Source organism: Mycteria americana, chromosome 18, assembly GCF_035582795.1.
Source record: "Mycteria americana isolate JAX WOST 10 ecotype Jacksonville Zoo and Gardens chromosome 18, USCA_MyAme_1.0, whole genome shotgun sequence".
Classification (NCBI taxonomy): domain Eukaryota; kingdom Metazoa; phylum Chordata; class Aves; order Ciconiiformes; family Ciconiidae; genus Mycteria; species Mycteria americana.
In genome coordinates, this window is record NC_134382.1 from 7,737,257 (window position 1) to 7,754,575 (window position 17,319).

The 17,319-nt window shown below is 55.4% G+C and overlaps 1 protein-coding gene across 2 annotated transcripts in view; it reads left to right on the forward strand.

The window, feature by feature from the left end:
- Positions 1–12,017, forward strand: part of AGRN (agrin) — a 129,704-nt gene extending 117,687 nt beyond the window's left edge. For both annotated transcript variants that reach the window (XM_075520225.1, XM_075520226.1), the window contains 6 exons: positions 711–827; positions 1,130–1,319; positions 2,056–2,143; positions 6,781–7,005; positions 7,687–7,790; positions 9,368–12,017. In XM_075520225.1, the coding sequence (XP_075376340.1) occupies positions 711–827; positions 1,130–1,319; positions 2,056–2,143; positions 6,781–7,005; positions 7,687–7,790; positions 9,368–9,525 (882 nt within the window). In that variant the 3' untranslated portion in view covers positions 9,526–12,017. The remainder of the gene's footprint in view (positions 1–710; positions 828–1,129; positions 1,320–2,055; positions 2,144–6,780; positions 7,006–7,686; positions 7,791–9,367) is intronic.
- The last annotated feature ends 5,302 nt before the right edge of the window (positions 12,018–17,319 follow it).

Below are 17,319 nucleotides of genomic sequence, written 5' to 3' on the forward strand. Positions count from 1 at the left end.
GGTATGACCTTGCAGCTTGGCGTGAGGAGGTTCGCTGGAGGCCCCTTTCTCCCAGCACCCTTTACACGGCCTGGTTTGGTGCCAGATACGTGCAGCTCATCCGCTCCCGGTGCTCGGCAGCGGCTCGCCGCGGCCGTGCCGTGGCTGTGGCCGGCTGCAGGTCCCGGTGGCAGGGCAGGGAGGCAGAGGGCCGCAGGGCGTGCGGGGCAGCTGGGCTGGGGCAGGAGCAGCAGCACAGGGAACGGAGGAGAAGGTGGGGACCCGGTCCCAAGTGGGATGCCAAGCCCAGCCTGCCTCTCCCTGCCCGGCAGGGCTGCCTGCCTTGCCCGCCTGCCCTAGGCAGGGCTGTCCTGCTCACTCAGCTGCGGCACAGGCTGTGCCGGGCCCCTGGCCTGCTTTCCGAGGGGCTCTCCTGCTCCAGCCTCCGCAGAGATGGCTAGCCAGCCTGGCTAGCTAGCCCCGCAGCAGCCCTGCCCCAGGACACAGCCCATGCCTTGAGGGAGGACGGCGGGGAGAGGGGGAGCACGGGGGACAGGCGAGCGTGGCTCGCTTTCCCACCAGCCCAGCTTCTGGTTGTGTGTGGGTGCCTGCCCTGCCTGCCCTGCTCGCCGCCTCCTTTAGTCCCCGTGGAGCTGGGCCAAGTGCCCAGCTTGCAGCTTAGGGATAGCCTGACATTTTCTCCATCTCACCTTCTCCCCTCTCCTCCCCAGGTGCCTCACACCTTCCTGAACCTGAAGGAGCCATTTTATGTGGGGGGAGCCCCTGATTTCAGCAAACTAGCTCGAGCAGCCGCCATCTCTACCAGCTTCGATGGAGCTGTGCAGAGGGTAAGGCCGTACCGGGCAGCCTGGGGCAGGGGTCTGGCTGGGAGACGTGCCGTCTGCACCGGCATCGCTGGAGGAGAGCGAGGACGAGCCTGGGAGCAGGCTGCCCTGGCACGTGGGTCCGCCTGAAAAGCGGCAGCAGTGGGTGGCGGGAGGGGTGCGTCACACGAACGCGTAGGGCTTGGGGCTGGGTTCCCATCTCCCCTGTCCCCCTGAGGGTGCTGGCCTCTGTCCCCCCTGCCAGCCCGGCAGAGAGGTGGGGTGGTGAAGGCTGACTTGTGCTTCCTCTTGCTTCCGTCCGTCAGATCTCCGTCAAGGGGGTGCCTGTGCTGAAGGAGCAGAACATCCGCAGCGCCATTGAGATCTCCCCCTTCCGAGGCCACCCCTGTACCCAGAAACCCAATCCTTGCCAGAACGGAGGCACTTGCAGCCCCCGGCTAGAGAGCTACGAGTGTGCCTGCCAGAGGGGCTTCTCCGGCGCTCACTGTGAGAAAGGTGAGGCTGCCGGGGTAGGGCTGGACACGGACCCTCACCCACTAGCCGGATGCGGCAATGAAACCGCTTCGACGATTAGCTGGTTGCGGCAGGACAGCGCGCTGCTTAGGCCAAACCTGAGGTCTTGCCCTTGTTGTGGCAGCTGGGAGGGATGCAGGGAAAACAAGCTGTGGCACCTGCAGGCTGGCACTGTCGTGCAGCGGTGAAGTCGAGGCAATGCCGTTTCGCAGAAACGCAGGCATTACACTGCATGCAACGGGGCAAATGCTGCTGCCCGTGGGTAGATCACCCAGCCCTGCCACCTCCTCCGGTCAGTGCACTCTGATGCTGTCTTGTGTTGCTATGCTGACTTGAAGCAGCCCGCGGCAGGCGAAACGTGGTTTGGTGCCGTAGCAGATCAGGGTTTCTTTCCTCCTTCTGCCCTGAGATTAGCGCTTGGGCCATCACCGAGTCTAGGTTCCTCCCCAGCTTCGGCTAGGAAACCAAGGCTGCAGATTTCATGACAGTTGGCTGCAAAACAGGGAGATGGTCCAAACTCACGGGCTTTAAACCTACAGCAAAACTTCCCAGGGGCTTGCTTAGAGTGCCACAGTGCTGATGTGCCCCAGGGGACGGCAGGTTTGCGCATGCCTTTGTCCTGTTATGAATGCTCAGTGTAAAGGGGGATTTTCCTAGTCTCCGAGGACGGACAGGCCGTGCTACGTTGCCTGACAGCTCTTCTTTTTCCCACCTCCAGTGATCATTGAGAAGGCTGCTGGAGATGCAGAGGCCATTGCTTTTGATGGTAGGACATATATGGAGTACCACAATGCCGTGACAAAGAGGTAACTTGGCTGCTGAGCTGAACCGAGATCAAAACGAGGAGTTAGGGCTGTTAGCAGGAGGAAGAGCTAGGGCTGAAGAAATCCAAGTGCAGTGCTCAAAGAGGGGCAAGCCGAACTGGGGCTGCGAGTACTTGCTTCCAGCCCTTACCTCTAAAGCTGCCTTGTTGGCAGAGGGCTTTTCCCACAAGGGCAGTGCCTGGCCAGCTTCAGGGCTGGATGCTCTCGTTCTGCAGCGTGTGGGCCACCTTCTGGGTTAGCATAGTCTGGTTTGGGAGCGGGATGAAGCTGGCTGAGTGCGCCCCGTGAAGACGGTTAACGTGGCTGTGCGCTGCTCCTGGTCGGTGCCTTTCTTTGCCCACGTGCTCAGGAATGGGTTGTGGGCTGGGTGAGCTGTGCTGAGGGGAGAGGTAGTTCTGCCTGTGGTTTAATTCACGCCTGTTTGCCAGCTCCTTCGTCTCCCTGGCTGTTTGTGCGGCAAGGGTCGGTTCTGCCGGCAGGGACGGGCCGTCGCTGCTGCGGGACCTGGCTAGCCTTCTCCAGCATCTGCTCGACCCTCAGCCCGTGGGCTAGGGGTACGTGTTCGGACCCTGTGGTCTCTGTGGCTGGTCCCTGGGGCTTCTCTCGCAAGATAAGCAGAGGCCGGGACACGGCTGCTGACCGAGATCCTCTTCAGCCTTTGGGCTGGATATTTCTCCTACAGGAGACTCTCGGTCCGCTGCCGTCTGGCTCAGTACCCTTCCTCAGCACTGTGCTCCTACAGCCCCCGTGGTTAATCCCCAGTCCACGGCACTGGGACAGGGTATTGGATAAGGCTCTGTCCGTCTGCCTCTTACACCCTGATTCCCTGCTGCCCTAACACCCTGCCTGGGGAGGGCGTCTGTGTTGAGCTGTTGTTTGTCGGTCTCTGTCTGTCCGTCTCTTCTCAATGTCCTTGTTTCTTTGTTTTCAAGCCACCTGACCAATGAGATCCCCGCGTAAGTACAGTCCTCCCCGCTGCCCAGCTCCTCCCTGCAGCCATCTGCCCTCCACCACGTCTCCCATTGCCACCCTGACCGCCAGCCCACCCACAGCGGAGCGCAGGGCAGGTGTGGGAGGAGGAATATGGGCACTCTCCCAGGGGTCTGCCACGGGCAGGCATTCCCATTGCAGGGCGAGGAGGACACGGGCACTGACCGCAGCTCTGGCAGCTGTACCGGAGCCCAAACACAGCCGAGATGCAGCAGGAGCTACGCTGCCTGGCTCCGCTGCACTCAAGACGTTGTCCCAGCAGCACGCTGCAACTTAGCCTTAGTTGAAGCGGATGAGCATAGGGGAGGAAAGTTCTCGTGACTTACCTCTTCCGTCGGCAGAAAAGGCATTGGCGATGGAAATAAGGGGTGCTAATCCTGCCCTGATTTTTCCAGCGCGAATGTGGCCTTGCTGCCGTAGCGAGGAGGCCAGGCTGGGTGCTAGGAGAATGTTCCCCAGGCAGGGGTGCGTGGGCAACCCCTCGCAACGTGCAGTGCGGCCAGGGCGGCAGAAGAAGGGCCTGGGCATGCGGATGGCGAGAAGGGCTTCTTCCCTAGAGCGGGCTTGACAGCTATTGATTTGCTCTCTGTCTGTCCTGCTGAGCGGCAGGAGTGGAAGAGAAGCGCTGGTTCATGCAGCTGTATTCCCCACTGCGTGGGGAAGAGTTTGAGTGATACCTGCCTGTCACATCCCCATTTCACCTCATTTTCTACGAGCTGGGGTCGGACAGAGGCTCAGGGGGCTGAGTTGCGTGCATGCGTGCATGTCAACACCCGGGGAGCCGCAGAGCCCATCACCTGCATGGTCACAACGGTTTGGGAGGTGCTCTGGTGTTTTTGGAAAGGGCTTTTTAGGAGCCGAGCATCCTCCTAAGCTAGACAGTGCCCTGCAGCAACGCGAGGCATGTAGTGGCCTGCACAACAGCTCTGCCACGTGGCAGAGTGCCCAGCTGTCCCTCTGCACAGGCACGAGCCACATCCCTGCAGATGAGCAGAAAGCTGCTACCTTTGTGTCCTGCCTCTCCCAGTGCTCTGCAAAGGCAAGGTCACCATTCCCAGCCTTCTCCCCGCCCGAGCCAGCCTATTTTGGCTGTGCGTGCCCCATCCTGCAAGGGAGCTTAGCACTTCTCCCCACATCCCTCTGCTGGGATTTGGCAGCGGCAGTCGCGAGCCCCGCCAGGGCCGAAGGACCCATTGGGTTGCCCATAAAAAGTAGTTTCTTCTGCCTCCAGGCAGACACTGGGGTGTGCCTTGGGCAGGACTAACACTCCAATTGCTTCTCGGGGCTCTGCTGGCCATGACATGCCCGTACGTTTGGTTGGGTTTTTTTTTTTTTTTTTTTTTTTTTGGAATGTACATTTTTATATATACATGTAGTTAGAGCTGATTGTAATGCCGGGCCTGTAGCCCCTAACGCTCGCAGGCAGTGCCAGCAGGACAGCTGTAGTCCTGGGTTTCCCCTTCTCCATGCACGCCCTGCTGCCCAAGTGCCCCAAGGCTGACTCAGAGGCCTTAACCTGACAGCTCGGCTAGCTGCCCCGATGGGAGCCCGTTCTGCGGCATCCCAAAGAACCAGCCTGAGACCTGCCTGCAGGTCTGCCCAGGAAGGGGTCCTTACGCAGGGCCGTGGACCAAAAGCTCCCTTCTCCCAGCATTGCTGCCCTCTGTCCTGTCCTGGGATACACGTCCCGGCAGGGCAGCATGGGTGATGAGCAGGAACACCGATAGTCCTGACCCAGGAGAACATCGCAGAGTCCCTGCACCGCTGGGGACTGTATTCACTGGGCTGTATTCACTCGTTGGCGTTATTACGCTCACCCTGGCTAAGCAACAACTTGCAAATTTGTCTCGCTGGCTTGAGGAAACTCAGCCCCAAGGACAGCGGCTGAGGCTCCCTGCTCACGCTGGGTGGTTTTCTCAGCCTGGGCATTGTGTAGGGTGAAGAGCTGTCGCCGTTGAGCAGGGCTGTTCCCTGTCGGCGAGCGGGGCGGGAGGGAAGGGTCTCCTCCGCTGTCCTGCGCTTATCGCATGCCCCCCTTTCTTCCTGCATCTAAGTCCTGAAGCGCTGGACTATCCTGCGGAGCCCAGGTGAGTCTGTGCCAGGCTTTCAGTTCTTGTGTCTCGTGCTCTGCTGTTGCTGCCTCAGCATGTCTCCGTCTCTGTGCGTGTTCTGTGTGTCCGTACCCTTGGCTTTTTATTTATAAGGGATACAGCTCTGCAGACGATGAGAGTAAACACGAAGGAAGCCCTCTCCTTCCAGCATAGGAACAGCAGCTCCTATGCAGCTCCAGCTCTGGCCCTCGCTCCTGGGGGACCTAGGCAGTACAGCCCTCGTCCAGCCCTTTGGACACAGTGTCCCTTGGGAATAAAAAGCTGTCTGTGTTGCCCATGTTGTCTGGTCTATGTGTGCACATGTGTCAGCAGTGTGTCTTAGAGCATCCCAGGAGAGCGGATGGTGACTCCATATTGCAACGTCCCCTGTTGCCAAGAGCCTTTTGCCTGTTCCAAAAGGGACTGAGCAAAGATGGGAATGCCAATGTGGGGGAAATCCTGTCCTTCCTTCACTCCTCCCTTGGGAAAAGACACCGTGTCTAGGAGAAAGAAGGCTTTCTGCCTCTGTGGACAGTCTCCATCCCCTTCAAACTGCAGGGTGCTCATCACCTCGCAGTCCCCAGCCTCAGGTTCCCGTTGGGCTTTGGTCAAACAGAGGCAGCGGTGCAGAGCAAATGCCTCCAAGGCTGATGGCTGTGTGGTGGTGGCATGGGGAGCGGTGGTCCCCAGGCACCCCAGCTCTGCTTGCACCTCGGACGCCTGCCAGCAGGATGGTGAAATGGTGTTGACCCCAGCTTAGCTGCTGCCCGCAGCCCTCCCGATCTGGCCAACAGAGCCCTCTTTGTTCTGACCTCTCCCAAATCAAAGGCAGCTCTGTGGGGAAAACCCTTCTGCTGGCCAGATCGGGGCCAGCCCGGTACTGTTCACCAGCCCATGTAGCAGACCTCTTCCCTCAGTGCCTGCATACGAGGAGGCAAACCAAGACTTGTGTGTCACAGCTCGCAGGGGTTGATGTGTCTGAACCTTGTGCTCCATGGAGGGCAAAAGCAAGAGGCTGGTAGCCCCAGGCTGTTTCTGTGGAGGTTCAAGCTGGATGTTGGGGAGAACGCTTCATCCCCAGGAGAACTGTGCAGCCCCCGCTCAGGTCAGCAGGAAGATGGAGAAGCTCCATTCTTGGTGTTCCCAAGCTCAGCTGGGCAGAGCCACAGCTGCCCTCATCTGGCACTAGCACTGGTCCTACTCTGAGTGGAGCTGGGTTAGAGACCTCCAGGGAGCCATTTCTTTGATCTTGTGGCCCGGTTCAGAGCTTTCCATCTGCTGCCCCTGCCATGCACCAGGCCTTCTGAGCAGGCCTGGGATATTGCAAAGGCTGCGACCCCTCAAGTTGCAGCAGGTAGAGACTGAGACCTCATGCATTGCCTGATGCCAAAGATGGGTTGAAGGTTCTCCTCAGCAGGTGAGCTAGTTGGCTGGGAGCAGAGAAGGCTCCTCCGAGGAGCTGACTGGCTGCCTGTTGCTTTTGTAGCCATGTTTTTAACTCTGCTCTGTCTTCTCCCCTGCTCCCATCTCCCCGTGCAGCGAGAAGGCCTTGCAATCGAACCACTTTGAACTAAGCATCAAAACAGAAGCCACTCAGGGGCTGATCCTGTGGAGTGGGAAAGGGCTGGAGCGATCGGACTACATTGCCCTCGCCATCGTGGATGGCTTCGTACAAATGACCTACGATCTCGGTTCCAAGCCAGTCGTCCTACGATCCACGGTCCCAGTCAACACCAACCAGTGGATTCATATCAAAGCATACAGGTGCGAAGGCTAGCAGGAGGGGAGAGCAGGACCGTGGCAGGTTGCTCTGGGATGGGCAAGCTGTGAACTAGGGAGCCTGAGTCATGGCCGTGGCTCCATGCCCTGTGATCCCCAAGGGTCACTCCTCTTCTTGGATAATAATAGAGGAGAGGCATGTGGGCAGTGCCACGTTGGAGGGGTGCGTGTTGTGACACGCCTGGAAATGTCAAAGGGGCAGGCTCAAGGAGGTACGAAAGGTTCGTGCCTTTTATTTTAGCTGGCTGAGGGTTTGACATTCTGTTCGTGTTGAGCCCGAGCCGTCCCTTTTATTTTTATTGGTGGTGGGAGTGGTGAGCCGATCATGCGGCTGGCATGCCAGGGATTTCTGCTGATGGGTTTGGAGGGCGCGGGAGGAAGCTGTGGCCGCTGGCAGGGCTGGCGGCGGGGCTGCGGGATGCCCAGGGGATGCCGGAGGGGAGCGCTTGCCGCCGGCTGCGCGGTGCTCCCCGGGGAGGCATTGCACCGAGGGCTGCTCTGAGCTACGTGGCCCGAGGGAGAGCTCTGCTCCCCGCTCCTCTCCGGGTGGAGAAGGGCTGATGGTCCCCAGTGTCTGGATTTAGCGTAAAGCAGTGGGCAGCTCTGGGTTTTTCCTCTAAGGTTGCTAATCACCTTCTGTTTCTTCCTCCCTCTCTCTGGGAACAGGGTACAGAGAGAAGGTTCCCTTCAAGTTGGCAACGAAGCCCCCATTGCCGGCTCTTCTCCGCTTGGTGCAACGCAGCTAGATACAGATGGGGCTCTGTGGCTGGGTAAGTCAGGGTGGAAAGGGTGAACCTCCTCTGCGCCCCTTGCTGAGGAGCTCAGAGCTGGAGCTGGGACGTTGATGCTCCCTCTCTTGTTTCAATGGGACACCTTTGCCTCCCAGGTGGCTTCCACAAGTTTGACCTAAAAAGTCCCCCGCGTGTTCTCTGCCTACTAGGGCAGGATGCCGGTGACAGCTAAGGGACGAAGGGTTGGCTTTACCAAATGCCAGCCCTTTCCATGTCACCACGTCCCCTGAAGGGAGCTGTTAGCTGGCCTGCGGCTCTGCATCCCCTGCTGCCGATGGCACGGAGCACCCTCTCCCTCTTCCACCTGGGAGCGTGCCCACCCGCCGCGTGTGGAAGCCTCCCTTAGTTCACGAGCCTCCCAGACGTTACTTGCTTGGGTAACTCTGGTTCCCCAATGGCTGAATTGAGAGAAGGGTACTTCTGTCTGAATATATGTAAATACCCAGAATGTAAATGTTGCTTTATTTGCCTAACAGAATAAGCAGACATGCCAGAGCGTGCTCGCGTGTGCAGCAGAGTCAGTTCCGTTCGTGTTGACACAAGTTTTTTCATCCTGCAAACAGTTTGGCCCGTTGCACTCTCACACTGCCTGTGGCAGATGTGTCGGCGCGGACAGAGGCTCGATTTGTCCCCTAACAGCTCAAATAGGCAAGAAATCCACCCACAAGTGTCGGATGATTGTGCTTAACTACAGCCAGTACTAATCTGAGCTAAGAGGATAGTAAAGTCCTTTTTGGAGCCGGAAGGGATGAAAGGAGGATGCCCAGTGATAGGGGATGCTGCGGGTCCTGGGCTTCGTTCGTCTCTGGAGGAACTTGAGAGGGTCCAGGGTCCAGGGCATCGTCTCTGGCTGACTCAGCTCTCCATCTGTGAGTTTAGGACCGGGCTTCTCCTCAGGCAGGTGCTGTAGAGGTCCTGGCGTTCAGGATTGCAAGGGGGCACAAAGGCCCCAGAAATCAATGTTCATCTGGGGATTTGGATCATCTGTAACGAAGAAACAGTGAATTAGATTCTGTTCACGCTTTTCAGAAGCATCTTCCCAGTCTAAGCCTTTAGTTTCAGGTCTAACCTGACTTACAAGAGTTCATATGCAAAAGTGTAACCTTACCTCTGAAAAGACAGTATCCCATTTCTTGTTCTGAAATCAACCTAGAAGTTATATGGAAAGCGGGATTTTTCCATGAGAAATTTTTGCTTGGCTTCCCCATTGGCTCTTCCCAAGGTTTGGTTTGCGATCAGCCTTTCATAATTTCAGGGCCTGGAACGAGCCATAGTCAACATTTCAGTAACCGAAATAAAATTCAGTTTGAATTCGGGACCAATCTCCAAGGAAATGCAGTATTTTCAGTTGAATTGCTATTTTAGAATGCAAGTTACTGTTTTAAGTGTCTTCAGGAAACCTGTACGTATTGGTTGGAACTGGCATTTCTCTGATTTAAGTGAAAATAAATACCGGCCAGGAAGGAGGTTTTTCCCCGCTGCCTGGGGCAGGCCGCTGGCCCGCAGGGAGCGTGTCCTTCGTCCTCCCAGCCGACCTTCTGCGCTGTCTCTTGCAGGGGGAATGGAGAAGCTGAGCGTGGCTCACAAGCTGCCCAAGGCCTACAGCACTGGCTTTATTGGCTGCATAAGGGACGTGATTGTCGACCGCCAAGAACTGCATCTGGTGGAGGACGCTTTAAACAACCCCACGATATTACACTGCTCAGCCAAATAGACCCCCAGGGACCCTTCCTTCTCCTTCCCTCCCTCCTGCCTATTGCTGTAATTATTTTCTATTTTTGTAAACTTATTGCTTTTTATATTTTGGGGGGAGGGGGGAATGGGAGGGGAGGAAACACCTTTTCTTTTGGGTTATTTGTTCAGTTGCAGTCTATCCAGGTCAGTCAGACTCTAATCAAAAGCAGCAACAAAGAACAAACCTTGAACCAAGTCTCCGAGAAGTGACAGAACGACTTCCCCACGGCACCTGCATTGTAAATCGTATTCATACTTGAAGCTTCTTTTTGGGTTGTTTTTCCCCCTCCTTACTTGTGTTCTTGGGTTGTTGTTCACGCCCGCGGGGGAAAGGATGCTGGTGCTGGCGAGACGTGGGGCCTTCGTGGATTCGCCGCCTTCCCATCTCAGCAGCCCCTCTGCGGCGCTGCCTGGGCAGGGAAGCGGCCAGCAGAGGAGCGGGCATGGCCACCCGGCTTTGGGGCCCGGCTCTGCCAAGCCTTCTCCTGGCCCTGTGTTCACCCTATCTCCCTCCTCCCCCCTTTCCTCTCACTATAATTTATGTGTGTAAGAATCTCAAGTGCTTTTCTCCTTTATGCTCTGTTAAAATCAGGGATGCCATGCACTGGAAGAGAGACCGAGGTCTGCTCTGAGCAGGCAGAAAAGCATTGCTCTTTGGTTGTCTTATGACTGTTTGCTGGACTGAGAGGTGCTGTGGGGGAAATGCTGATTTCTCTGTTGGCTCTCCTCCTCCTCCTCCTCTTGGACATGTGCAGAAGCAGCTGTGAAACCTCATTTCCACGCTTTGTGTTTATCCAGACATGTCCTAACCACCTGCTTGCCCTGGCTGCTCTTCCCAAGAGCTTCTGTGTACCAAGCGTTGCCCTCCCGTGCGCCAGTGAGAACTTGCAGCGCGTCTTCAAGAGCTGGCAGTGCTCTCCCTCTTCCAGCGCTGTCAAACGGGCTGCCAGGGCACAGGGACTGGGTCCCTTTTCACGTCAAAAAAATAATCTGTCGGATGTGTCCTTCCACGACCCATGTCTGTTTTCCAGCCTCCGGGCATGACTTGCCCTCTGTCTACCATGAGGATGCTTGCAGCTGGCCAGCACGTGAATCTCTGTAGAGCTGGTATTAGAGCCTCTCCCGTGAAGAATAATTGGAGTTTTACCTTTGACTGCAAGTTTTTGCAATGCCCAGTGCAATGCAGGGTCTTCCACGCCATGATCAAAGCTCCTCTGGACACTGCCAGCCCAGCAGCGATAGCTGAAATGGGAATGGGGTGCGAGTCCGCTGTCAAGGCAGTAGTGTTTGGGAGGGGTTGTTTTGGTTTTTTTTTTTTTTTAAAGTATTTTCTTCCTCCATGCAAATCTTGAAAGCAGATACTGTGGTGCCAGTTTCGAAGCCAGTAGGTGTGTTTCTGAATGAATGCACGTGTGTTTGCGAGTGTCTGTCGGCCAGCACGCATTTGCATGCAAACGCTGAATCTCCTGTAAGCAGGAGAAGAACAAACGGATTGCAGCTACGAAAGAAGCGACCCACTCCATTCAGGTTCCTTCTCCATGGGAAGAATTTACCGATGCTGTGTAGCATCTCTGTCCCTTGCCAGCGCTGGGACACAACCGTGTCCCTTTCCCACCCTGAGATGGCAGCTGGCATTGTTCGGTGTAAAACCAGCTTTGTGGAGCGTACACAATTAATCTGAAGGATCCCGCCAGGTATCGAGCGTTACTTAATATCCAGGGTGCCGTCATTTTGCGGTTTTCCCATAAATTTCTAGCACACCTTGTAGCGTACCTTTACGAAGTAGTGGACCCTTTAAAAATGTTGTTTCTCGGCACTACATTTTGAGCCATGAAAAGTCAAGTTACTTTTCTCAGGGTGAGCTCTGAACGCAGATGTAATAAGGGAAAGAATGTAGTGTAAAACCACTTGGGTTTCTTTTTTCTTTCTTTTTTTTTTTTAAATTAAAAGAAATCTCTGCCCCCCACCCCCACCCCACCAAATCTATGCCTAATCTATTGACATTCCTCTAAAAAGCCAGTGGTTAAATATTTCATGGGGGGCTGCTCCCTCTGTGGGATGGAGCCTCCGGGGGGGTGCGTGTGCGTGTGCGCGTGTGCGTGTGTGTGGCAATACCACATTTTAAGTGGCGACTGTATATAAATCGTGGTTCCTGGTGGGGAGTACTGTGACTGTGTTGTGAAAGGGAATGGCCTGCTGTATTTTGATGACGAGGTGTAGATAGACGGGGGCTAACTAGGACGGCAGGATGGGGTGGGATGGGAGGGAAGCGTGAGACCCTCGATCTGTGTTTTGAGACCGCGAGTTCTAGCTGGGCAATGCAAACCGCCTCGGCCGAGACTGAGGGCTGAAATGTGCCAACTCCGGAGGGAGAGGGGCATGCGCAGAGGAAGCTGCTAATTTTCTAGAATGCCACTGAAATGAAGCCAGGGTCACTGCAAAAAAAAAAAAAAAAACAAAAAAAAAAACAAACCAACAACTAAACAAAAACAAAAACTCTGTCTGCTTTTGCTGGGGCTTGGAAATGCCTTAAAACAGGACCTTGCGTCCTCGTTGTCAAGCATCTTGAACCAAGGTCAGATTCAGCAGTGCTCCCTAGGGGCTGTGCACTTAACTTCGGCTTTATTTTTAATAGCGTTTATAACATGTATGTACAAAACAAAGACATTGAGGTTTGGGGGTTGGTTTTTTTTGCCTTTTTTTTAAAAAAAAAAAGATGTCCATGTGGCTTCATTTATAGGGTAAATTAATGACCATTGTGAACTGCTGTATGAATTCTGAAGGGCAATGCACAGTAGAGGAGCAGCATGATATAACCATTACTAACTTGTGTCTTTCGTCAATCACCATGAAATAAAGTTTGAAAACTATTAAATATGTTTTTAAGGGGCCTATTGCTTTTTTATTCTTTTTGTACTGTGTGCCTCACGCTTGCTCGCTGGCGTGTACCTGTCTCCTGGGCAGGTGCTGGGTGAAGTCAAACCACTCTCTCCCTCTCTATCTCCCTTAGAACCAGAGTGGCTTTTGCAGGTACCCGCTGCGTCTTCTAAATGCAGCCTCTTTACGAATGCCAACCTCAATCCTGTCCACCCAATATTTGCTCTGTGTCTTTACTTCCCCTCCTTTGTGGCCATCTGATCACGCTGTGAATGGTTTCATCTATTCCAGTATCCGCTAGCTTTTCCTTCGTTGCCACGCATGCTTTTATCACCTCTTCTTAGGTAGCACTTTCAAACGAGGCTTTGTATCCCATTGACGTCACGCCATGTCAACAAGACCGAAGCGATGCTTCTGTGGCCTGCTTCTCACTGATGGCAGCAGTTTCCCCTGGGGTTTACCCTCTGTAAGCTGAGGAGCCATGGAAAGTCAGTCGCAAGCATGCAAGCAGGATGTGGTTTGAGATGTACCAGTGTCTTAAGTTCCTGCTCTAAACAGGTCTTCCTAATGGGGCCTTTCCACCTGGCCAGAGCCCTAGCTCTCTGATCTCTGCAGTTCATCTTTCTGCAAGAAAAGAAGGTGGGAGGTGGAGAATTTTGTTCAATCAAGAGCTCATGTTCATCCAAGTGGTGTGACGTGAGAAAAGAATGTGGGTTTCCTGCCATTTGGGAGGCAGCTAATTTAGCAAACCGAGTCATTTTGATATCCAGCAATGATGCACATTTGATTGGTGTCTGCACCAGCTCAGTAGGAACCGGCTTTTCAATGGACGACGAGACGCCGAAGACTCACAATGGGGAACAATGAGGCCAGTGTTGGAACAGCCGCAGGGGTTGCACAACTCGCAACTGGGGCCATGTTTTGCTCAAGATCAGCCTCCTGGTGCAGCGTCTTCTTGACAATGACCTTATTATGCCACAACAGGCACGGGCTTGCAAAGTCGGTACCTCTTTCACAGGCGTTTTGCCAGCTTGCTGCAAAGCAGTAGGAGAAAAAGCTGTCGTTGTCTTGGCCAGAAGGAAAAGCTGAGCTCTGGCAGCTGGATGGGTTGGTTTTTGGTTGTTTTTTTTTTTTACTACAGGCTGGAAAAACCCATTGTGAGGGGAAAGAGGAAGGAAAGAAGGACAGGAGCCACACTGGGGGCACGCTTGGGCAGGCAGCAAGCATGACTCAGGGGAATGACCTGGCCACACTTTCTGGCAGCCCTTGCTCCGCGAGCAGCCTGCTCAGCGCTCTCGGGAACACGCCGCCTGTGCATCGAGCCCGACTGCCCAGTCTGCTTTCACTGGGAGCAAAGGCAATCGGGCGATACCGTCAAGAAGGAGAGGGCGGCTGGGGTTGGATGATCTTACCCATCCGCAGCGTGCTCTGGCACCCCTAGCCCCTGGGAGCAGCTAACCCCGACAGCCAGTTGTGAGCCTCTCCCGTGCCCAGGAGCTCCAGTCCGGGGCTAAAAGCAGCTTACTCCGTTCTTCTTAAGCCACCGAGCTGAGGCTTCAGCAGGATGGTGGGGGAGCCGATGGGGGGACCCGGGGGAAGCGAAGGGCAGTGGGCTGTGTTGCTTTGGCGATCGTGTGAATGGTCTCACAGGGCTGTCCCATGGGATCTCGATCTGGTGTATCGCCTTTTACAGTTGCCCGCTTCCTGAGTGCTCAGCTGGTTTGTCTGAAGTCAGAGACCCATCAGCTTGCTTGTTCCTGAGGTTGCTGCTGCTAGCCAGGCTGGTGGGGGCGAGTCCAGCCCGAAATCTCTGCTGAGTGTTATTTGTGGCCCACATCCCTTTCCCCTGTAGCCCGGGGTAGTGGCTGTTAATAGATCTGGACTCCTCGGCTCCGTGGCTGCTCGGCCTCATTTTGCAGCGCGTGTGGTGGGGAGCAAGAGCCGTGGATTTCCTTCCCTGCTCTGCTGCTGACGCAGCCTGTGCCTCGGGCTGGTCGCTTCCACTCCCTGCGCTGCGCTCTCCTCGCCTGCCAAAGCAGCGCAATGATCCATTACCCCGCTCTGTAACGTACCTCTGTGCCTCTGGCAGGGCAAACCTGATTATTCAGAGAGAAAAGGGGCTGTAATGGTTGCAAGTAGACAACTTGGCCCGTGAACATGGTCCTTCTGGCTCTTCATCAAAGGAGCCAGTCACGGGGTCCACAGTTCAGGGCTACGTAGATGCCCTGAATTTAAGGGTTTATGGAGCTCTTGCAGCTGTGGCTGAGAGTGCAAACATCTTCCCAGTGCTGCTGGGCTGCCTGAGCTGCCATCTCGCAGGTGGATGTAACATGAGGTTCCTGGCCCCATGCAGACCTGAGGGAACGGGACTAGTCTACAGTGTCTGGCCAAAGTGCACCTGGGGGAATTCCCTTCCGTCAGGCTGGAATCCCAGTCGCTTCCTCTGCATTCCCAGCACCAGCTGTTGGAGAGCTGTGTGATGTGGCTGTGTCCCCGCACCCAGCTAGCCCTTTCCAGCCTGCAAACAGAAGAGCACGCGTGTGAATCTGTGCTTATATCAACGGAGAGCTCAGGAGGAAATTGTAAGTGACTTGGAGTAGCACTGGGTGCTCCTCGGGATGACTGACGCAGCTGACATGGGATCTTTATAGCTGTCCTCCCTGCAGACATTAAAGGCACCTGGGAGTGTTGTTCCCAGAACTAAACATCTTCGGAGACGCTCCCTGAGGAGAGTCTGGTGTCTTAGCCCAGAGATCAGCCTGGACACAAAGGTTCTGATGAGCTTTCTCCTGAGTCTCCTGTCCTGTGCGACTGCTTCTCCCCTCCAGCAGTGGCCAACATTTTGGTGGTACGTCAACCCTGTTCTCACTGGGGACCTTCTGCCCTGTCCCCTGGGAATTCTCCAGCCCAGGCACACGCTCTGTAATTGCAAGACAAACATTATACCCCCCCCCCCCAGGAGTGTTCTCACTTTTCTTCGCTGCTAGACATGCTGCCAGTATTGTCCTGGCTATTAGCACGTGCCATTCCCAGCCGCTCTCCCACCCCTGTAGATATTCCCCGGAGAACATATAGATTGAGCTAAAAACGTGCTCTCTGCCTGCGGAACTGCCTGAGGAAATGCCTCAGGGCCGGGGCAGAAATACAGGACTCCAGAGCTCCCGAGTAGGGTGCCGAGACCCGCTTTCTCCTGCTCCCTGGGCCAGCTATGCCAGGCGCACAGGAGCCCGGCTGCTCCCCATTCCTGGGGCACGCAGCAGAGCGGGTGCCTCCAGCAACCACCCGGCAGCCTGAAACACCTCTCCTTGCTGGGGGAAGCGTAGCAGGGTAGAGCCCGGCCACCGTTAAACCTCTCCCAGCCAGCCACCGGCTGCGACCGAGCAGGTTAGAGAGCAGATGGGGTCACACAGACATGTAGCACGTCCACTAGTGCCGCGGTGCGTTCCTATCGCAGCAGGTCCCCTGAGGGACCGGCACCATCCCAACACCGACCAAATGGGATGTTCTGGCTGCAGAGAGCTCCCAGGCCAGAGTCTGGATTTCTCTGCCGGGTATTTCCATGGGATCAAAGAATTCCCATGGACAGGAGACAGGACGGCTAAGATCTCACAGGCGGGGACCATTTTCACCAGTTATCTGCATCCCAGTTGCATAGTCTAGAAACCAGGATCTTACAAGAAGTGGGGAGATCTGTTCCAGGGGTTTCCTTTTGATTTTTTTTTAACCAAGAAGCTGAAGAGCAGTCCCTCCCTGACCATGAGCATTGCCCTGAGAAGGGGTCTTGTTCCCCCCCGCCGTATGAGACAGGCACACACAGAAGTCACAGTTTGGTCTCTCACAATGAAGTCTCAGTGCTATGAAAGAAGGTCCCAGTAACTAAGAGCCTCGACAGCAGGGGAAATGAGGAAGGAGAGGACAGGGGTCATTGTTATCAGGGTTGCTATTTGGCCGCTGTGGTCCTTGTTGCCCCGTGAGCAATCCAGTGGCATGCAGGAAAGCTATGCAACCCGCCAGTCCTCCTCGCTGAGAAATGAGCTGGCTCCTGCTGCCAGCTCTCTGGGTATTCCCCGAATAGACATGGAATTCGCTGAGTCTTATTATAGTTATAAAACTGCTATTTTTGCCACTACGGGTAGACTGGGGGGGGGGGGGGCTTGCTGGCTGTATCCTGGCTTTTTCTCTCTCTTGGACAGCTGGCTTTGTTTTCTCACCCAGCATTCATGAAAGGTGCCAGATTCAGGGCATTTCTTTGGGTTAATTTCTGTCTTTTATGTGAAGCAACATATATTTGACGTGAGTTTGTTAAAGGGCTCTCCGTTTACACTTCAGATGGCGAAATGTGCTCTATTTGTATGAAGTGTATAACATGCCTATAGCACACCTGACCCCAGCTTACCCCAGTGGAAGATTTGGGTATCACCACCCCTGTCTCACCCTAGACTTTGGGATGACAGCGGGGCACCCACTCTGGGGACACGGTGCCCTCCCGGCTCCAAAGCGGCCCCTGAGCTGGGGGTGTTTAGGGATAACAGCAAACGTGGCTGAGCCTTGCTCAGTGTCCGGTGGCTTGCTCGGTTCTCTGGGTAGCGTGGCTCTCAAGCCTTTGGGAACTCAACACCAAAATCTAGACCTTCAGTGGTGTTCGGGTACCGCGTGCCATCTGAAATTGCTGCTGGTGTGAAACCTCACAAGCTGGCAAGACTCGGGTACCGCGGAGCTGCCTAGCGAGGAGCATGGATGCGCCACGCACGGAGAGCACGCTTGCCAGCCTGGAGAGCCAAGGAGCGCTGGCAGCAGGAGGGGAAGGGCTCCAGGCTGGAGGGAAGAGGGGAGGCTGCGCGCTGCTCGCTCGGGCCCGGTGCTGTGCCCGTCAGCCCAGTGCCTTGTGTGCGGCCCT